The sequence below is a fragment of the Temnothorax longispinosus genome, chromosome 2, assembly GCF_030848805.1.
Source record: "Temnothorax longispinosus isolate EJ_2023e chromosome 2, Tlon_JGU_v1, whole genome shotgun sequence".
Lineage (NCBI taxonomy): Eukaryota > Metazoa > Arthropoda > Insecta > Hymenoptera > Formicidae > Temnothorax > Temnothorax longispinosus.
Window position 1 is genome coordinate 15,597,807 of NC_092359.1, and position 20,819 is coordinate 15,618,625.

General features: G+C 32.2%; 1 protein-coding gene and 1 pseudogene across 1 annotated transcript; both read right to left on the bottom strand.

The window, feature by feature from the left end:
- Positions 1–418: 418 nt before the first annotated feature.
- On the bottom strand, positions 419–1,672 carry LOC139825340 (uncharacterized). The gene has a single exon (XM_071797993.1). It carries the CDS (start codon positions 1,670–1,672, stop codon positions 419–421), a length of 1,254 nt encoding a protein of 417 aa, XP_071654094.1.
- A 13,941-nt stretch (positions 1,673–15,613) lies between these two features.
- LOC139825341 (uncharacterized) lies at positions 15,614–18,646 on the bottom strand (annotated as a pseudogene).
- Between the last annotated feature and the right edge of the window lie 2,173 nt (positions 18,647–20,819).

Sequence of the window (20,819 nt, forward strand, 5' to 3'; positions counted from 1 at the left end):
GAACAGAGAAACCTAATTCTTTTGCCGCGTGTGTGCGTTTTTGATAACTCCTCAATTTTTTTAATATTTTTGATTTTCTACAACATTTGTATGCAGGTGGTTCTTTACTCATTACATGACCAGTAGAACTCAATGCTTTCCTCTATTAAATTGTACTACAGAAGCTTTCACGCGCGTTTGTAGCTTCTTCTCGCAAAATGTTACGTTTACCGCCAATAAATTTACTAATAATTCCATTGCAACTTTCCACGGAATTACTAGTTAAATTGATATAATAAACTATTAGCTTGTCCACGCGTTTCAGTGCAATTTCTAATTTTAAAAATAACCCTGCCTTCTGCAATTGTGGCCCAGATTTATTCACCGTCTTTTGAGTTCGCCATTACAAAAAGATTGAAGGAAAGCGCAATCTTTATGTTCACCAAATACATGGCTCAGCACTTTTGTACAATCCTGTTATTAAATCTGCGACTTTTTGCTTCCAGGATGCTTTACTATTGCGGCGATACGTTATAGCCTTTACTACAGCGTTACGAATTTTCATCACGCTGTTTGTAACAATTTTTTTTAATTTTGCGATATTTCTACCACCACTACTACCCGCTTCGCGAATTTTATTACACAGATTGCGGAGAAGATGATTCGTGCATTCAATCTTCTCCACAACAATATTCGGGTACGGTGGAAAATCTCTCAATTTTTTTGCTACATTACTATCTCCGTCACCGATATATCTATCATAAATTAATCCATGTATTTCTAAGCTAAGCCGGAAGCCTTCGAGGATTATATCGCTTTCCATACTTGTTGAGCTTTGATTATTTCCCCAATTTTTAAAACATTTATGTTCTTTCGGTTTTACAGAAAGTTTTGCTGCTCTTGCGCAAATAACGCAATATTTATTTCTAACGCCAACAAATAAAACTTTTTGCGAATAATGTCCCGTAATAATAGCTGCTCCAGATGGAGAATCATAACTACCGCTGCGGTAGGATCTCTTCATCCACGAGCCGTCTGTTATTACGGGTATATGTGGAACACCATCAATAACATCTCCTCTTTCAATTGCTAAACGTCTTGCCTCTTCTCCAGCCATGCGCATTTCTTCTTCCGCAGCGGCGGCAAAGGCTTCCGACATTTCATTATGAAAACTTATGTACGTTTTATTACTCATGCATAGAACATCCACAGCAGCAAGAAGTTCTTCGAGCTGCTTGTGACCAATCCCTGTCAATATAGTACCGGCTACGATACCTCTATTGACATCTAATTTTCTGTCGTCTGTCGGTTCACTCCAAAAGCTACTTCTGTAGTGACACATTCGACATTCTACAATAAATTTGATTTTCAGACCGACACGCTTTATTTTAGTTATGACAAGATCAGTGAAACGACATTCATTGATCCAGTGAGCGGACAGTCTCTGCAATTCAGCAAAAACATGTCCGAAATCGACGAAGCATCGTCCACCAATTTGTGCAGAACATAATCTTCCAGCGTCAATGTTCCCATGTTCAACATGCAAATCATAATTTTCAATATCTTCGACATTTTCGACATTTTCAACGTCTTCGATATCTTGATGAACGTCTTCGACGTCGTTGACGTCTTCGACATCTGCGTTATCTTGGACGTTATCAACATATTCACGAACGTCTGATAGAGATCCCATTGAATCATTATCATTAAAAATATCTTCTATTGATTGACATTTTTGTGTCACGCATGCATCGACAGATTGCAAAAATGTATCCGTAGAAGATAATGTTTGCGATGTCGACGTGTCATCATCAACATTTCTCTCATCCACGCATGCATGTAATTGATTACACGTACCTGGAACTTCCGATCTTCCCTCGATAATTCTTTCTTCATTGATGAAAGACTTCTTATTCAAAATTTGTCGTGCTAAACGCAGTCTCTTTTTCATAGAGATACGTTTTGCCGACCGAATTTTCCCAATATAAGTATATTTAGACATAATGAGAGTATTATATATAATTTCTCATATGTCTATAAATAATACTAATAAAATTACACTCCAAACAACAGTCAATAATAACAAAACTAAGCGCTAAGAATAAAACACTCCGTACGCTGTACTGTTCTCTAACAGACTGCAGTAAAAACAATATACTCGAGATATATATATAATATATATACATATATAAGTCAACAAATCAATGACGACATAAAAAGTTCTTGATTGGTCGCGCGTCGCGCGACTACCGCGACTACCTTTATGTTGGTTGTTGATGGTTGAGTAATGGCGAACCGAGAGCATGGTGAGTAATCGTTTCTTTCATTTATATATATGTATTATGTATTATTATATATGTACATGTACATATGTACATACTAAATACATATTTAGTATATGTAATTTATAAAATGTAATGTAAAGCATTATTTACATACGATATTTAGAATTTCCCATAAACCTAACCCTCAACTTGTCAATTTTTCGATATAGGTATATACTTATATTTATACAAGTGTACACATATAATATTTTGTATGTATTTCATATATTGATACAACATATGAAACATTTTTTTGCAGCAATACCGCTACCGGCCCCGGGACTACCCGTGCCGGTTGATCACGTGCCGAATCAACTGAATGAGATTGCCGTGCCGCACGGCCTCCTTGCACTCGGCCTACCGGTTCACGGCCCACCTGTGCACGGCCCACCGGTGCACGGCCTCGCGGTGCGCGGTCTACCGCCCAGGCCGCCATGCATTATTATAATGCCTAGCGCACAACATCAAGCTGTAAGTAATTTGTAGAAACATTTTTTATACTAATATAACTAATATAATAATCAAAATTAAAATAATAAAATAATAATTTATATTATTTTTTGTACAGCTGCCTCAGTCGGAGCGAAGAAGGCGGTATCGCCAACGCCGCCGCGAGCGACGGCTACAACAGCCGCCGCCACCACCGCAGCACCCTCATTGCAACCACCTCCGCCACCCTCATTGCAACCACTTCCGCCACCCTCGTTGCAACCACCTCCGCCACCCTCATTGCAACCACCTTCAGCACTATCTCAACTAAGAGGCCGGGGAAGAGGTCGGGAAACAGGTCGCGGAGGAGGAAAAGTATATGTGTGGAACATATTCTAGCTGGTTACCCGGGGCTTTGCCCGGGCGTCTTTTTTTTCATATTATATGTATAATCTTATATGTTCCAATATATAATTCATAAAAACATATTTTCAATAACTTTTTTACATCGCCCATGATCCTCACCGAATTCAATAACAACCTTCCTAATGATACTCCATCTATAAAAAAAATTAGCTCGATATCTCAAAATTTACGGATATTAGAGCAATCACGTAGATTTTTTTTAGACAGAAATCGGTAACACTTTTATTATTAACAATTTTTTGAATTCTATTATATTCCTTAGTTTTTCTACCCCTGTTTCATACATATAATACTTTAAGATTTGGTTGATAAGTTTTAAGAATAACGTTCAAACATACACCACCCGTAAGAATGTTATATATTAGTACATTATTTCCGAAAAGTTAGACAAATTTTGGCACCAGTTTCCAGTAAATCGGTCCATTAATAAATGAGTAGTTCGCAGTAAGTCAGACAGACAGACAGACATTATGAATATTTTAGAACCGATATCCCAAAAAATCGGTAATGATGCGGTTCTCAAAATACGTCTACGGTCTAAGTTAGAGCATCATAAAATAGTATACCAAATTAGGTTGATTTAATTTCAAAACTGTAGATTTGCATAGCGGACAAACACATACATTCATTTATATAGAGATAGAGATAAAAATATGATTTTATTACAATTATATGTATTTCTTGTGCTAATAATATAATAATTTTTAACAAGTATAATTGCTTATCCATTCTTATTAGTAAGCTTAATTTTTTTAAATGTATGGATGCAAATTTAGTAGCTTCGGTCACTGCTTTTTCTATATACGTCCCAAAATCTTGTGACACATGTGTAGATTTCATACTGGCAATTAACATGGATTTGAATCCTTTAATAGGTCTTTGATTTGCATTAAAAATTTGTAGAACGACATCCATCCAGATTTGTACATTGAATGCATTATAAACCATCTCCTATATAGTTCCTAATAATTTTTTTTGTTTTTTTTGTTGCTTGCCTATTTATTTTCATACAAATAAAATGAATTATGTTTTACATCATTCATTTATATTACAAGAAAAAAAATTATTAGAAGTGCAAGAGATGCAGTAACTCTTTACATACATTATAATTAGTTATGCAGGAAATGAATGAAAACATAGATGAATTTTGTGTTTTGCTAATATATTTAGAAAATCCACAATAAATTGAATGATTTATTATCAAAATGATTTTATATACAATTTTATATACAATTTTATATACAATTATACATACAGTCGAAGTAATTATAAATTTTCAACACCAAACTCCTTGGCATTATTATCAATGGTAAGATTAAAGTAAATAATGCTATAAATATATCTGTCATATTCTCTGTGATTAAAATATGATGTAACTTGAAAATAATATCTATTTTATATATTATAGGTGAATGAGTTATAAATAAAAATTCCAAAACTACAAAATTTAATATTAGAAAAGCAGTAAACATCAATAAAATATTAAATAGTACCAATGAAGTCGGTATTATATTGGATAAGACTGTGTGCTCTATGCATTAGAAGGTGGCCAGAGAGGTGCAGTATCTCAACATACATGCAAGACATAAATAAAAACCTAAATGAATTTTGTGTTTTGCTGATGTATTTAGAAAATCCACAATAAACTAGAATGATTTATCAAAATGATTTTATATCAGCGGTGCACATGTACTTTTGTTGTTAAAATTTTGCAGCAAATATTCAGAGCCTGATGTATTTAAAAATTAGATGGATAATAATGTTGATTAAACACTCCGTTTTTTGTTCTTTTTTTAATGTTATAAAACTTCATTTCATATTATACGAAAATATTTCACAATAAGTTTGATTTCTGTAATATATTATAAGTAAGTATATATATATACATACTTATTGCAAAGTGTTCTCGTAATAATATGTTTCTAATTCTCATTTATTTAACATTTCTGATATTGTCGTATTTGAGAGAGTGATTATAGAAACTATAGCAAGTAAAAAAGTCGTTATTTTATTTTTCTTCTAATTTTTTTCAATACAGAACTGCCTAATTGCGTAGTTTTGTAATAAAATTATTTTAAAAATTATTTAACGAAAAATTGTCACATTACTTGCATGATTGCATCTGTTCCTGCAATCTATGACGAAATCAAGTTTTTTCTTATGCTTCTCTAATTTATTTTTTATGACTCAATGTAATTTTCATTGAAATAAGTATGTAGTTTAAAATTTTGATCTTATACATTGTCTAATATAGATTATTTATATTGATCCTCTCAGCATATATTGTAAACAAACTTATTTTACAATTGCAGTTGTATCAAAAGATGTCGAGTGATACATTTTATGTTGTGGTCACTGAGGAGTGGGCTGCTGCAGTGCCATCAACGTGGGTACTCCCTGACGTAATGACAGTGTGGTGGCCCAAGGGAGAAGCAGTAACATTGGCTGCATCTAAAAAGCTATGACGAAATCAAGTTTTTTCTTATGCTTCTCTATTTATTTTTTATGACTTCATTGTAATTTTCATTGAAAATAAGTATGTAGTTTTAAAATTTTGATCTTATACATTGTCTAATATAGATTATTTATATTGATCCTCTCAGCTATATTGTAACAAACTTATTTTACAATTGCAGTTGTATCAAAGATGGTCGAGTGATACATTTATGTTGTGGTCACTGAGGATTGGGCTGCTGCAGTGCCATCAACGTGGGTACTCCCTGACGTAATGACAGTGTGGTGGCCCAAGGGAGAAGTAGTAACATTGGCTGCATCTAAAAAGCGAAAGCCTGAAAGCTCTTGGAGTAAAACAACGTACCAGTATTTGGTAGGACCTTTTGGTATGTATATTTTTGGTACACTTCAACTATGTATTAATACCCAGATAGAAAAATTCCAGTTATATGTTTGCTGCATTTCTCAGGAGCTATTCAAAAACTATTCTCTATATGGCTCGCCAAAAGTTGTCTACATTAAGGAACTCGTTCCATTCCCTAAAAAAAGGAGGAAGGATTGATGACTGATTCCTCTTAATAAGAGGTCGTAATCCTATAAGGGTCAAAGTTTATGATGGAGCGATTCGCTAGCGTTTGTAAACCCGTATCTTTATTGATACAGTTCCCTAAATGTATGCATCACTCTGCCGCACTGAGAAATACTTTTTTAATTATATAACCAATTTAACTTGATATCTTTTCAAAACATTCAATTAAATCGTATATTAATAATAAATACAATAGTAAAAATACCACATTATATGAAATTGTATGTATATAAATGTAATGTCTTTGTAATAACATTTATATATTTAATATAAGTATAATCAAAATCTCATAAATATTTTTTCGAAATGATAAATATTTTCGCAACTACATTTATAGGGACATAAAAAATTCTTACTTAGCAAAGCATAATTACTATTAAATACGGTTCTCAGTGCGAGGAAAATATACATCCAAATGGTCGCTTTCCTGTCGACATTTTTGGCTATCTGTGGGTAACTGTTATTGAATCGTTTCTTGAATTATTATTTGTTTCGGATACATATATCGAAGCCCGGAAGATGGAGAAAAAGTCTATTTGCATCAGCACGGATGACGATACCGAGCATTATTAAGCAATTTCCGTCAGACAGAAGCAAAGGGAAAAAAAGGACAATAAAACAGGATGATTTTCTGTATGGTTCGGGTAATTAATTTTCAAGATTTAATTATTAATTACCTTATACAAACTGTATAATCGTATAATACATATGTTTCCAGGATTTTATTTATTTAATGTCCTACTCAACATAATAATCTCACTTTCTTTTCTACATTTTCTATTCTTTCTTCGACTACTGCTTTTTTCCTCTTCTATCCCCCTTTTCTTTCTTTTACGTCTGTTATTTATAATGCGTTAATGAAAAATACATTAATTTAATGTTTTTAATTTCAGATCTTGCAAACAATCATCCAGTGATGATAACGATGACGATGATAGCGATGACGATAATGCGCCCTCGACCGCAAGTTAAATTACGTATGGAGTGTGCTATGTGTATCACATACATAGTGTCACTTTTTATGAATTCTTTTTAAAGAATTTATTATTTATTATTACAGCTTTTGCTTTAAAACCTTTGCCAGAATGTCCGATCGACGATGTTGGTTCTGGTATCTCACCAACGTCCAATCAACTGAATTGGGAAGGTAAATTAATAGACACGTGCATATAAATTTTAAACAATAATGTAAAAATATTGTATCAAATATGAAAGTTTTAACGTTTTTATTTTAAACTAATTTTTTAATACAAATATATTTCACACTTCTCTAATAGAAAAATAGAGATTTAATTAATTAAAATATATCTATATTTTATATCTGAAAGAATCTTAATATCTATCGATGCATTTCAAATCGATTTAATTCTATTTTAATCGATATAAATATTCAATAGTTAGCATTCATATAAAAAATATGTAAATATACATCAATATTGATTAAAAACTAATGGAATTGAATCGATTTGAAATGCAGCGATAGGTGTTAAGATTTAATTTAGAAATAGATAACTTTAATCGATCGGAATAGCTTTTTTCTACCAACATTTTTGTATATTATTGCATTCTGACAAATACTGTATTACTGTTCCAATTATATAATATACATAATTATTATATAATTATATAAAATTGATTATATTGTTTTCAAACAGAATTAATTTTGTACTGTGGTTATGTTAGCAGGAACATGTTCGTTGTCGTCTCCTCAGAAACAAACCGATGCATGTACGAGCGACCCACCTTGCATCGAAAAAGAAAGTAGACACCTCAACCCCTCAATATTCTCTGTAATGTAACACGGCCTATGACCATTTCTGATTTTTCAGTTATCTGTAGAACTTTTTAAATATCCACAATACACGTTCAATTCAGTAATTTTTAAGTTGTTGTGTTTACACATAATGGCCGTTTCCATGTACTACGCAATTTATAAATAAACGGACAAATTAAGGATTATGTGTGTGAGGACTCGATAAGTGGTCGGCATTTTCTAATAGAATAAACTAATTGTTGATTAGAAAAATGTCTGAGACTTCGGGTACTTCCATGAAGTCTTCCATGAAGGATATTCGCCGTTCTCCAGTAAGGAACCTATGCTGCATTCATGCATACTGCAAACCTATATTTTACTCACGATATAATTTTCATTACTGAAGTTGTACAGTGACTAATCGAATGCGCCTTGTTCAAAGCCAATTTTAGCGATCTATTAGCTACATTCGAAGATGCTTTAATATGTGGCCAATAAAACGAAAAGGCCTTTGTATGACCCAGGTGGTCCTTTACTGAGAGATAACGCGTGCGAATATCATATCTGAAGGAGGATCTTACACTTGAAGTCCGGAAGTTACCCGAAGTCTCAGCACATTTTTTCTAATCAACAGTAGGGTATTTATTGAGCCCTATTGAGAATGCCGCACCATTTTACGAGGCTCCACACACATAAATCCTCGTAGGGGTATTTTTTCCTTGTCTTTTTTCTTACTGAATCTTCAGTGCAGTGTAACTTATTACTTGGAAAACGTCCATTGGTGTAAACACCAACTGTAAAATTATGCCTTGTGGTATTGTTGATTTTTAAAGAAGTATACAGAGAATGAAAAATCGGAATGGTCCTAGGCTTGTTTTACATTACCAGAATAATCATGGTTGTCGGGGGGTTGAGTGTGTCCTTTTCTTTTCGCTGCACGGTTGGTCGCTCGTACATGCAATCGGTTTGTTTCTGTGGTGCTACACCGAACTGTTCCTGCTAACAGAACCCAGCTACACATTGATTCTTGTTTGAAACACATATTCATCAATTTTTATATAATTTTTATCTAATAATTTTGTATATTCTATATTTGGAACAGTAATACAGTATTTTCAGAATTGCAATAAATACACATCTTGTTGTAGAAAAAAGCTATTCCGTCGAGTTATATTTGTCTATTTTAATTAAATCTTAACCCTATCGCTGCATTTCAATCGATTTCAATGTCATTAGTTTTAATCAATATTGTTTAATTTGCAATATTTTTTTATAAATGCTAACTATTGCATATTTATACGATTAAGAATAGAATTAAATCGATTTGAAGGCTCGATTAGATATTTTTTAATATTTCTTTCAGATATATAATAGCTATATTTTAATTAATTAAAAATCTCTATTTTCATATTAGGGAGCGTTTGAAATCATATTTGTGTTTTAAAAATTAGTTTAAAATAAACGTTTTAAACTTTTCATATTTTATACTATTTTTACATATTGTTTAAATTTAATGCACGTAGTGTCTATTATCTTACCTTCAATTCAGTTGATTGGTACTTTGTTGATATCCCGAACCAACCTCGTCGATCGGACATTCTGGCAAAGGTTTTTAAGCCAAAGCTGTAATAATAAATAGAAAATTATTTAAAAAGAATTCATTAAAACGTGACCACAATGTATGTGATACACATATGCACACTCCATACGTACATTTACTTTGCGGTCGACGGGCGGATTATCGTCATCGCTATACGCGTCATCGTTATCATCAGGGATGATTTTTGTTGCAAGATCTGAAATTAAAACATTAAAATTAATGTATTTTCATTACGATATAAATAACTGACGTTATAACAGAAACGAAAGAAAGGGGATAGAAGAGGGAAAAAGAAGCCGTAGCGAAGAAAGAATAGAACATGTAGAAAAAGAAAGTGGATTATTAGTTAGTAGGACATTAATAAATTAAAATCTGGAAACATATTGTATTATACGATTACATTTTGTATAAAGTGTAATATATATCAATTTGAAAATTATTACCCGAACCATACAGAAAATCATCCTGTTTATGTACCTTTTTTTCCCTTGTTGCTTCTGTCTGACGGAAATTTGCCTCAAATTCTTCGTTATCGTCATCCGTGCTGATTCAAATGCTTTTTCTCCATCTTCGGGGGCTTCGTATATGTATCTGAAACAAAATAATAATTTCAAAGCAAACTATTCAATTACCTTTCCCCAGATAGCCCAATGTTCGACAGTGAACAAAAAAAAAAAGCGACCAATGGATGTATATTTTCCTCGCGGCTGAGGGAGATTCATATAAATATGGAATGCGTATCATGAATAATACTTACAGTATAAATATATGCATACCGCAGTCGCGTTATTAATAAGATATAGTAAATAAACATTGATTCTTGATAAATAAGTAGTTTGCGTAAAATATTTATCATTTCGAATGAAATATTATTGGATTATTGATTATATATAAATAATAAATTTTAACAACTTACTAATACATACATTTCATATAATGATGGATTTTATATACAGTACTATTTATTATTAATATCGATTCATTGACAATTGTTTTTGACAAAGAATCAAGTCTAAACTAGGTAATTAAATAAAAAAGTTTTCAGTGCGGCGAGTGTCTCTTTTTAGATGCAGCCAATGTTACTGCTTCTCCCTTGGGCCACCACACTGTCATTACGTCAGGGAGTACCCACGTTGATGGCACTGCAGCAGCCCACTCCTCAGTGACCACAACATAAAATGTATCACTCGACATCTTTTGATACAACTGCAATTGTAAAATAAGTTTGTTTACAATATATGCTGAGAGGATCAATATAAATAATCTATATTAGACAATGTATAAGATCAAAATTTTAAACTACATACTTATTTCAATGAAAATTACATTGAGTCATAAAAAAATAAATTAGAGAAGCATAAGAAAAAACTTGATTTCGTCATAGATTGCAGGAACAGATGCAATCATGCAAGTAATGTGACAATTTTTCGTTAAATAATTTTTAAAATAATTTTATTACAAAACTACGCAATTAGGCAGTTCTGTATTGAAAAAAATTAGAAGAAAAATAAAATAACGACTTTTTTACTTGCTATAGTTTCTATAATCACTCTCTCAAATACGACAATATCAGAAATGTTAAATAAATGAGAATTAGAAACATATTATTACGAGAACACTTTGCAATAAGTATGTATATATATATACTTACTTATAATATATTACAGAAATCAAACTTATTGTGAAATATTTTCGTATAATATGAAATGAAGTTTTATAACATTAAAAAAAGAACAAAAAACGGAGTGTTTAATCAACATTATTATCCATCTAATTTTTAAATACATCAGGCTCTGAATATTTGCTGCAAAATTTTAACAACAAAAGTACATGTGCACCGCTGATATAAAATCATTTTGATAAATCATTCTAGTTTATTGTGGATTTTCTAAATACATCAGCAAAACACAAAATTCATTTAGGTTTTTATTTATGTCTTGCATGTATGTTGAGATACTGCACCTCTCTGGCCACCTTCTAATGCATAGAGCACACAGTCTTATCCAATATAATACCGACTTCATTGGTACTATTTAATATTTTATTGATGTTTACTGCTTTTCTAATATTAAATTTTGTAGTTTTGGAATTTTTATTTATAACTCATTCACCTATAATATATAAAATAGATATTATTTTCAAGTTACATCATATTTTAATCACAGAGAATATGACAGATATATTTATAGCATTATTTACTTTAATCTTACCATTGATAATAATGCCAAGGAGTTTGGTGTTGAAAATTTATAATTACTTCGACTGTATGTATAATTGTATATAAAATTGTATATAAAATTGTATATAAAATCATTTTGATAATAAATCATTCAATTTATTGTGGATTTTCTAAATATATTAGCAAAACACAAAATTCATCTATGTTTTCATTCATTTCCTGCATAACTAATTATAATGTATGTAAAGAGTTACTGCATCTCTTGCACTTCTAATAATTTTTTTTCTTGTAATATAAATGAATGATGTAAAACATAATTCATTTTATTTGTATGAAAATAAATAGGCAAGCAACAAAAAAAACAAAAAAAATTATTAGGAACTATATAGGAGATGGTTTATAATGCATTCAATGTACAAATCTGGATGGATGTCGTTCTACAAATTTTTAATGCAAATCAAAGACCTATTAAAGGATTCAAATCCATGTTAATTGCCAGTATGAAATCTACACATGTGTCACAAGATTTTGGGACGTATATAGAAAAAGCAGTGACCGAAGCTACTAAATTTGCATCCATACATTTAAAAAAATTAAGCTTACTAATAAGAATGGATAAGCAATTATACTTGTTAAAAATTATTATATTATTAGCACAAGAAATACATATAATTGTAATAAAATCATATTTTTATCTCTATCTCTATATAAATGAATGTATGTGTTTGTCCGCTATGCAAATCTACAGTTTTGAAATTAAATCAACCTAATTTGGTATACTATTTTATGATGCTCTAACTTAGACCGTAGACGTATTTTGAGAACCGCATCATTACCGATTTTTTGGGATATCCCCCGTTTCTAAAATATTCATCATTTCTGTCTGTCTGTCTGACTTACTGCGAACTACTCATTTATTAATGGAGTCGATTTACTGGAAACTGGTGCCAAAATTTGTCTAACTTTTTCGGAAATAATGTCCTAATATATAACATTCTTACGGTTGGTGTATGTTTGCTACGTTATTCTTAAAACGTATCAACCAAATCTTAAGTATTATATGTATGACACAGAGGTAGAAAAACTAAGTTGAATATAATAGACTTCAACAAATTGTTAATAATAAAGGTGTTACCGATTTCTGTCTAAAAAAAATCTACGGTGATGGCTCTAATATCCGTAAATTTTGAGATATCGAGCTACTTTTTTTGATAGATGGAGTACTCATTAGGAAGGTTGTTATTGAATTCGGTGAGGATCATGGGCGATGTAAAAAATTATTGAAAATATGTTTTATGAATTATATATTGGAAAATATAAGATTATACATATAATATGAAAAAGACGCCCGGGCAAAGCCCGGGTAACCAGCTAGAATATGTTCCACACAGTATACTTTTTCTCCTCCGCGACCTGTTTCCCGACCTCTTCCCGGCCTCTTAGTTGAGATAGTGCTGAAGGTGGTTGCAATGAGGGTGGCGGAGGTGGTTGCAACGAGGGTGGCGGAAGTGGTTGCAATGAGGTGGCGGAGGTGGTTGCAATGAGGGTGCTGCGGTGGTGGCGGCGGCTGTTGTAGCCGTCGCTCGCGGCGGCGTTTGGCGATACCGCCTTCTTCGCTCCGACTGAGGCAGCTGTACAAAAAATAATATGAATTATTATTTTATTATTTTAATTTTGATTATTATATTAGTTATATTAGTATAAAAAATGTTTCTCTACAAAATTACTTACAGCTTGATGTTGTGCGCTAGGCATTATAATAATGAATTGTTGCGCTCACTTTAAGGTGAAGTTCGTGGAAGAAATAAAAAATGTGTGAATCGTGTGAATCATGTAAAATTTTAGATAAAATCTTAAATAAATAAATAAACTAATGACAATTAAACTTACATTTATTAATTTATTTATTAAACTTCTGTTTTAATTCTGTTCTAGTTTGGTTACGTAATTTGATTAGAGTCAATTAACCGCACGTCCGCAGTGTAGATTCTGAATTATAGTGTGAGGAAGGGTTGAAACCTCGGTTGAAACGCAATTTACTTAAATAATAATAAAAAGACATATGTAACGAAAAAAATAAATATTTTATTCAAACAGAATAAAATTAGGTAACGTTTTTTATAATTATTAAAATACACATTTAATAACATCTAATAATTTTTAATAAAATGTAGACTTGAATAAACTAACAATTTAAATATAAACCTTATTGCATATATGTTTTGTTTTTTCCCGACTTTTTTAACAGTATTATTTTTTTTTATTTCTAAATTAAGGTGCCTTAATCGAATGTATGTTCTTGTTCGAACCAAGCATGCTAATACATTCCTTGGCACAGAATTATTAATTTTTTCCGACACGAGGTCCGTCACTTTGTCGAAAATAAAAGATTCCCTCGAGAGTCCATTACCATGGAATGCTAAGAATTCAGCATTCATAATTTTTCCTACATTTTCAAAATCTTTTGAAGGTTGAATACAATTTCCTCTTGAAATGCAGGACAGCCAGTCACCCGACGGAATTAATGTATGTGTTGGAACTCCTAAGTGTGGATACTTATGTCGAAAACGATGAGCAACGTAACCTGTATATATATAAGCGCTTCCTCTTCTACAGTTTGTTTAGCAACATCTTTTTCGAATTGTTCAAGTAATTGCAATTCTTCACTCGTTACACGGAAGTCGCGGATCAGGACTGCTAAATAAAAGGAAGGCATAAAATAAAATAGATAAGCAATGTATAATAAGTATTGATGTTTTATTTATATGCAAATTATTATTATTACAAGTAATAACTCCAGTGCTGCAATGTAAAATAGTATTAATTGTAAAATTGACCATTTCGGACTTTGCATCGTAATATCTCCGCTCGTAAGGCACGTAGCGGAAAAATAAAAACACTCTTAATATAAATCGACCCCAAGCTATCGATCAAGCCTACTTAGAACTTGATCCGTTCACTCGTTATTGAGATCTAAAAATCTCGGGTAGTCGGGTAGCAACTCGTGCGTTCGCGTAAAGAGTCACGGTGCGTCTCGCTCCGCGTGTACTTGGCGCGAGACACTATACCGTGTCTCTTGATATAATAGTACAATTTGCTAATTATTAGTATGCATTTAATAGTACCCTTATCGAAATTTAATACTGTAAGGGCCGATTTCACAGTCTCCGATTAACATGATCCTCCGATTAAACTCACTCTTCGGTTCTTTCTAATAAGGAGGACAGAAAGAGGTAAAGAGTAAGTTTAATCGGAGGATCAAGTTAATCGGAGACTGTGAAATCGGCTCTAAGTGATTATTTAGCTAGTGATTAATTACTTTTGAGTATTACTCTTACAAAAATTTAATACTGTAAGTGATTATTTGGCTAGTGATTAATTATTTACTTTGATACTATTAACAGTGCTTTTAATACTAAAAATAAGTAATTAATCACTAACAGTATTAAATTTCTGTAAACGTATCAACTTTAAGTCCGAGCCTACAATAGGTGTTTTCTATTGTAGACCCGGACTAACCGGGTCTTAAAACACTGACCGTTAAATGAACTAAATCACCTTCATTTTCCTCATCTTTTTTCTTCTTGTGTACGATTATTAATATCTTCTACTTCGGAGGTGTGTAATTTCTCATTGTGAATGAGCAATGCAGCCTCCACGTCATCATCTTCATCATTAAAGTCTTCTATATAGTCTAATTCGCACGTATCAGTGCAATGTAAATCTTCCATTGCCATAAAAGAAACTGTGCTTGAGTCACCTTCGGTGTTCTCTCGTACCGATATGCACTGTGCAGAATGCTTGCCAAGAATGTACCATTTTAATCTGTGCTGTACTTCTACAGGTGACGGATGGTCGTTTGCTGCTCCCATTGCTCTTAAATACGAAAAGAAGTTTTCGAGCACATCCTGACATAACCGCCTTGTCATTATGTATTCAGGTATGAATACATCGGAGGAATATTTTTTTTTTATATATGGCAGCAATTTTTTTAACGAAGCATTTGTCAGTAATATGCCTTTCTGGAATGGTAAGAGAGTCGATTTTCGGCCAACTCTCATGTTGGAAATGAACTGGCTCATTTTTCCCAAAATTTCGTTTTGTTGTTCTAATTCCACTCCGTAAGCACGCGAGCCGCTGTGGGATCCGAATTTTGATTGGCTGTTCACTACATCAAACCAGTCATTAATCAGTAGTAAAACATCCGATAGTTCTTGCCAATTACTGTTTTGCGAGAAAAATCCGTTTCTTCCGCAGTATTTAATGGCCAATGCGTTCCGGCGAGAAAAAACTTGTGCCGCTAATTTTACCGTTTGGCGTTGATGTCCCTTAGCGTCGAGATGTTTTTCACTTAAATTGAAAGCAATTTTCAAGTCTGTAGAATTTAGTGCGACAAGTTCTTCCAAAATCCGCTTATGCAACATTTTCCCATCAACAAGAAAACCATGGTCAATGAAGTTATTTCTTAATAACTTGATCAAATGAGGAGCATCTGCGAATACAAAAATCTTTAAAGACTTATCTGCCGGGTGTTCGAAAAAATATTGTTTCTCTCGGGATTCTTTGCCTTGCTGTGACTTTGACATTCCAACACCAATGTTTAGTTCATTCCACAAAGCTATGTTTGTAGGTCCTAAATCACTAGTTACTACCACAACTGTATAATTGATTTTGTGAAGAGCTGTTATAATGTTTAATAAAATGTCTTTCGTCATTGGCTGAGAGTATTGGTAGTAAATTGGCTGTTTCCACTTCGAAAAGAGACCTCTGGCCATCACAAATTGACAGGATTTATGTGGACCGTAAATTTTCTGTTCCCTGCGTTCTAGATCCAATTTGTTTGAAATGTAGACTTCATCGAAGGTCAGAACAGTAATTTTGTCTGCGGCAGATAAATCTTCTCCTTTTGATTGCATTATTTTCAAAACATCCTTCAAGACTCCTGGTTTCGTATTAAATGATGCTGCCCAGTTCCGCAGAGTGGACTCGCAAGGTAGAGGTAACTGCTTGACTTCACGTAAATATTTATACGTTTTACCACTCAATGATCGAAGAGCAATGGCGGAAGAAATGTCATCTGCTGACCATTTAATTCTCTTAGTGCTCGGCGCCATCAATTTTTTTACTTGGCCGGGTGTAAATACAGCATGTAATATACCAGCAGCTGTATCCTGGCCAGCTCTTTGTTCATTTTTCTTCTTGGCTTCACATCATTAGATTTCATTTCTAATGCTTTTCTGAGCTGCTTATTTCCAATAACAGTAGCTTGTTATTTTCTTCAGCTTCCTTCAAGTGCCGTTGGAGCTTTTCAATCTCACTTTCCGGTTCACACTCATCTCTGTAAAATATAAAATTTACGAGTTAAACACAGAAATCATGTTGACTTCGGCTTATTCGAACACCTATTGCGAAGTGGTCGAAGTGTCAAAAATCGTTTAAAATGTATTTATAATTTAAAAATACGTACACATGGTTACATCCTAATGGTGGGTTTTCTGTGCTACATTCCATATCTGTGGAAGTTTCGGCAGATGTGGCATGCTCCTTGACAGTATTGATGATTGTTTCATTTCTCACACAAGCTACAAGTTCTTCGTACGTTGGGACTCCAGTACGACTGTAACATGCAAAGTACCGTTTAGCAAGAGAACAGAAAGAGAAAGAGATATAAGAGAGAAAGAGAAAGCGATACAAGCAGTATTTTGAAAAATATGCAGTGTAGATCACTTTTTCAAACTTACCAGGTGTTTTTTGTCATGGGCTCTGTTTCACCTTCCAATGTACAGCGCCTGTTAACTCTATTTACACCTTGATTTGGTAAATCGAGCAATTGAGTTGGAATCGAACCGGGTTTCAGTCGATGCATTAATCGAGCTTCGGTATTCAGTGTACGTGGCTTTGTCCATTTATTTTCCATGCAGTCCGAAGAGAAATGTCGCTCACATATTCTTGCTAAAAAATTACACATAAGTTTTCAGAATCACACAAATTATATACTGTATACGAATTCAAATGATTCTTGAAATTTACCGCTGTTTATGTTTAAATTTTCTTCTTTTCGGTGGCAAGCTTCGAGCCATTTTTCTTTTAATTCGCGATTTTGCGGAAATGGAAAGAACTTGATGTCTTTCGTTTTCGTAGCTCCACCGGAACGACTTTTGCAATTTCTCACGCAACAAGTCGGCATGATTCCTAGATGATCATAATACAACGCACATAATACGACGCATAATACATAATACATAATACATAATACATAATACATAATACATAATACATAATACGACGCGAATTAATTATTTTAAAAAACTGTAAAGAATTTATTGCGAAAAATATTACCTCAGCCAGGATTCGAACCTGGAACCTCCCTCATTTCGTGAAGAGCGTCTGAGGTAATATTTTTCGCAATAAATTCTTTAATTTTTTAAAATAATTAAAAACACATTTTTTAATGTTAAAAAAACGTTTTTTTTACAATGTTAAAATAAATACAGCAAAAATAAAAATTTAAATCGCCAGTGAATAATGAAAAAATCAATAAAATAAATACTTTTTTAATAAGAAAAAAAAGGATCTGTTCTATTAATTTAAACGTTTTTTAAATGTTTTTTTTATTACTAAAAATGTTTTAAATAAAATGCCAATATAAATGCCTCTCAACATTAAATATATTTACTACTTACTGCGTATGTTTTATTAAAGTCGCAAAAGTTGAACACAAAATATTTCCCGCACAACAGACGCACGCGACGGATAACGGACGTAACGGACTACGAATTGATGGAAGCAGCCATATTGCTTTTCTCGCAAAAAAGGTCGCGCGCGCTGATTGGTTCAAAACTGTCTATTAACCGCATATCGTGCGCAGCATCGGGAATCGGCTTCACCTGGTTATTTACTGAAACTCGACCATCTTACAATAGTTGTCTTCGTGAGCATTAATTATGGCAAATATATTGCGCCCGTGGCTATAAAAGTGCTAAACAAAAAGATAGTACGGACACAGAAAGAAGAGATTCGGCGATTAGCTTCCGAGCCAATAATTGTCTGATTAATATTAAGTATATATAGTAAGTATAAAATATATATACGTATATTATAGTTATATATATATATATATGTGTGTATTTTACATTTGTTTTAATTTTTATTAACCTAACCTCTTTTTATACAGGTTTAAAATTTATTGTTTGTGCTAAGCGAGTTTTTAATTCTGCGCTGTTCTCAAAATAAGGTAATAATTAAAATTATATTTTATCATATTTTCTTGTGTAATAAATCAGAATGCCAAGAGTACGGAAAGGGGAAATAGCTCAAAGTAAAAGGCAAATTTATCGTTTAGCAAAAGAACAAAGTGTACTTCAGTTACAAGATATTAAAAAAGAATTTGCTATATTTAAAAAAAATTTAACAATACATAAAGATGTAGATAGTGATATTGATATAAATATAGATTCTGATAATAACATAAATATGTTAGAAAATGTAATAACAAGGGACACAAATCTATCACAGACTGAAGTTAATGAAATTCATGTTGACAATTGGGCATAGGGGGATAAGCATGTAAAAATTGCCCCCGCAAGTATGAAGTTGATATTGGCGTCGTAAGTTAGTACCCATGTCACCTTAAACTCCTGCAAATATTGACCTTGAAATTATATTTTTGAAGAAGTTATGGAGGAAGAAAGAAAAAAAACAAAAAATTTCTTTCTCGAAAACGGCTCGACCAATTTTTATGAAAAAAATATATGTTGTAGGTATCAATAATGGTGTTTAAAAGAAAATATTTTGTAATTTTTGAACAAATAATAGAGCTAAAAAAAATTTTTGAATTTTTCAAACAATTTTTTTTTTGTGTTTCTTTAGAGTGACACCTTTAATTTTTTTTGCAAAAACATTGTACTAGCATCTATTTTAACATATAATTTTCCTAGATTTTTAAAAAATATAGTTTTGGAGTAAAAAAATGAAAATCATGATCGTGTCACCTGATGCTCAAAGTAACGCCTTGTAGCGCCGGTCAAGGCATAAAGGCGCTTTGTTATTGAATGGCATATTTTGTTAGAAAAGCTTTGGCTTATTATTTATTACTTGTTTATCACATTTTTAAGGCTTTAATAACTTTTTAATTATTTTATATATGTTTTAAATATGTTTATACAATAATGGGTATTCTTCTGATGAATATATACAATGATTTCATTTACATTTCTATAATATTCATTTAACGGAGCAACATCTGGAATCTGAAAAGTAATGCAAAATTTTAATTCATAGAAACTGCAAAAATCGCATCTCATAATTATAAATGCTAACATACCAGCAGATTTTTCATAATGTTGCATCAGGTACTATCCGTGCAACTTTTAAATTCCAGATACTGAGACACTTTACCCATGCAATATCCCCATTATAATCAGCAATGTCTTTGTACAATTTCACACAGCACGCCTATTGAGCATCAAGTGACACGACCATGATGACATATATAAAATAATTAAGAAATTGTAATTAAAGCCTTAAAAAAATGTGATAAACAAGTAATAAATAATGAGCCAAAGCTTTTCTAACAAAATATGCCATTCAATAACAAAGCGCTTTTATGCCTTAACCGGCGCTACAAGACGTTACTTTGAGCATCAGGTGACACGATCATGATTTTCATTTTTTTACTCCAAAACTATATTTTTCAAAAATCCAGGAAAATTATATGTTAAAATAGATACTAGTACAATGTTTTTGCAAAAAAAATTAAAAATGTCACTCTAAAGAAACACAAAAAAAAATTGTTTGAAAAATTTAAAAATTTTTTCAGCTCTATTATTTGTTCAAAAATTACAAAGTATTTTCTTTAAACACCATTATTGATACCTACAACATATATTTTTTTCATAAAAATTGGTCGAGCCGTTTTCGAGAAAGAAATTTTTTGTTTTTTTTCTTTCTTCCTCCATAACTCCTTCAAAAATATAATTTCAAGGTCAATATTTGCAGGAGTTTAAGGTCACATGAGTACTAACTTACGACGCCAATACCAACTTCATACTTGCGGGGGCAATTTTTACATGCTTATCCCCCTATGC

What these genes read in the sequence shown, in the direction of transcription:
- LOC139825340 (XM_071797993.1), bottom strand. Translation starts at nt 1,672, where the DNA reads ATGGGATCTCTATCAGACGTTCGTGAATATGTTGATAACGTCCAAGAT.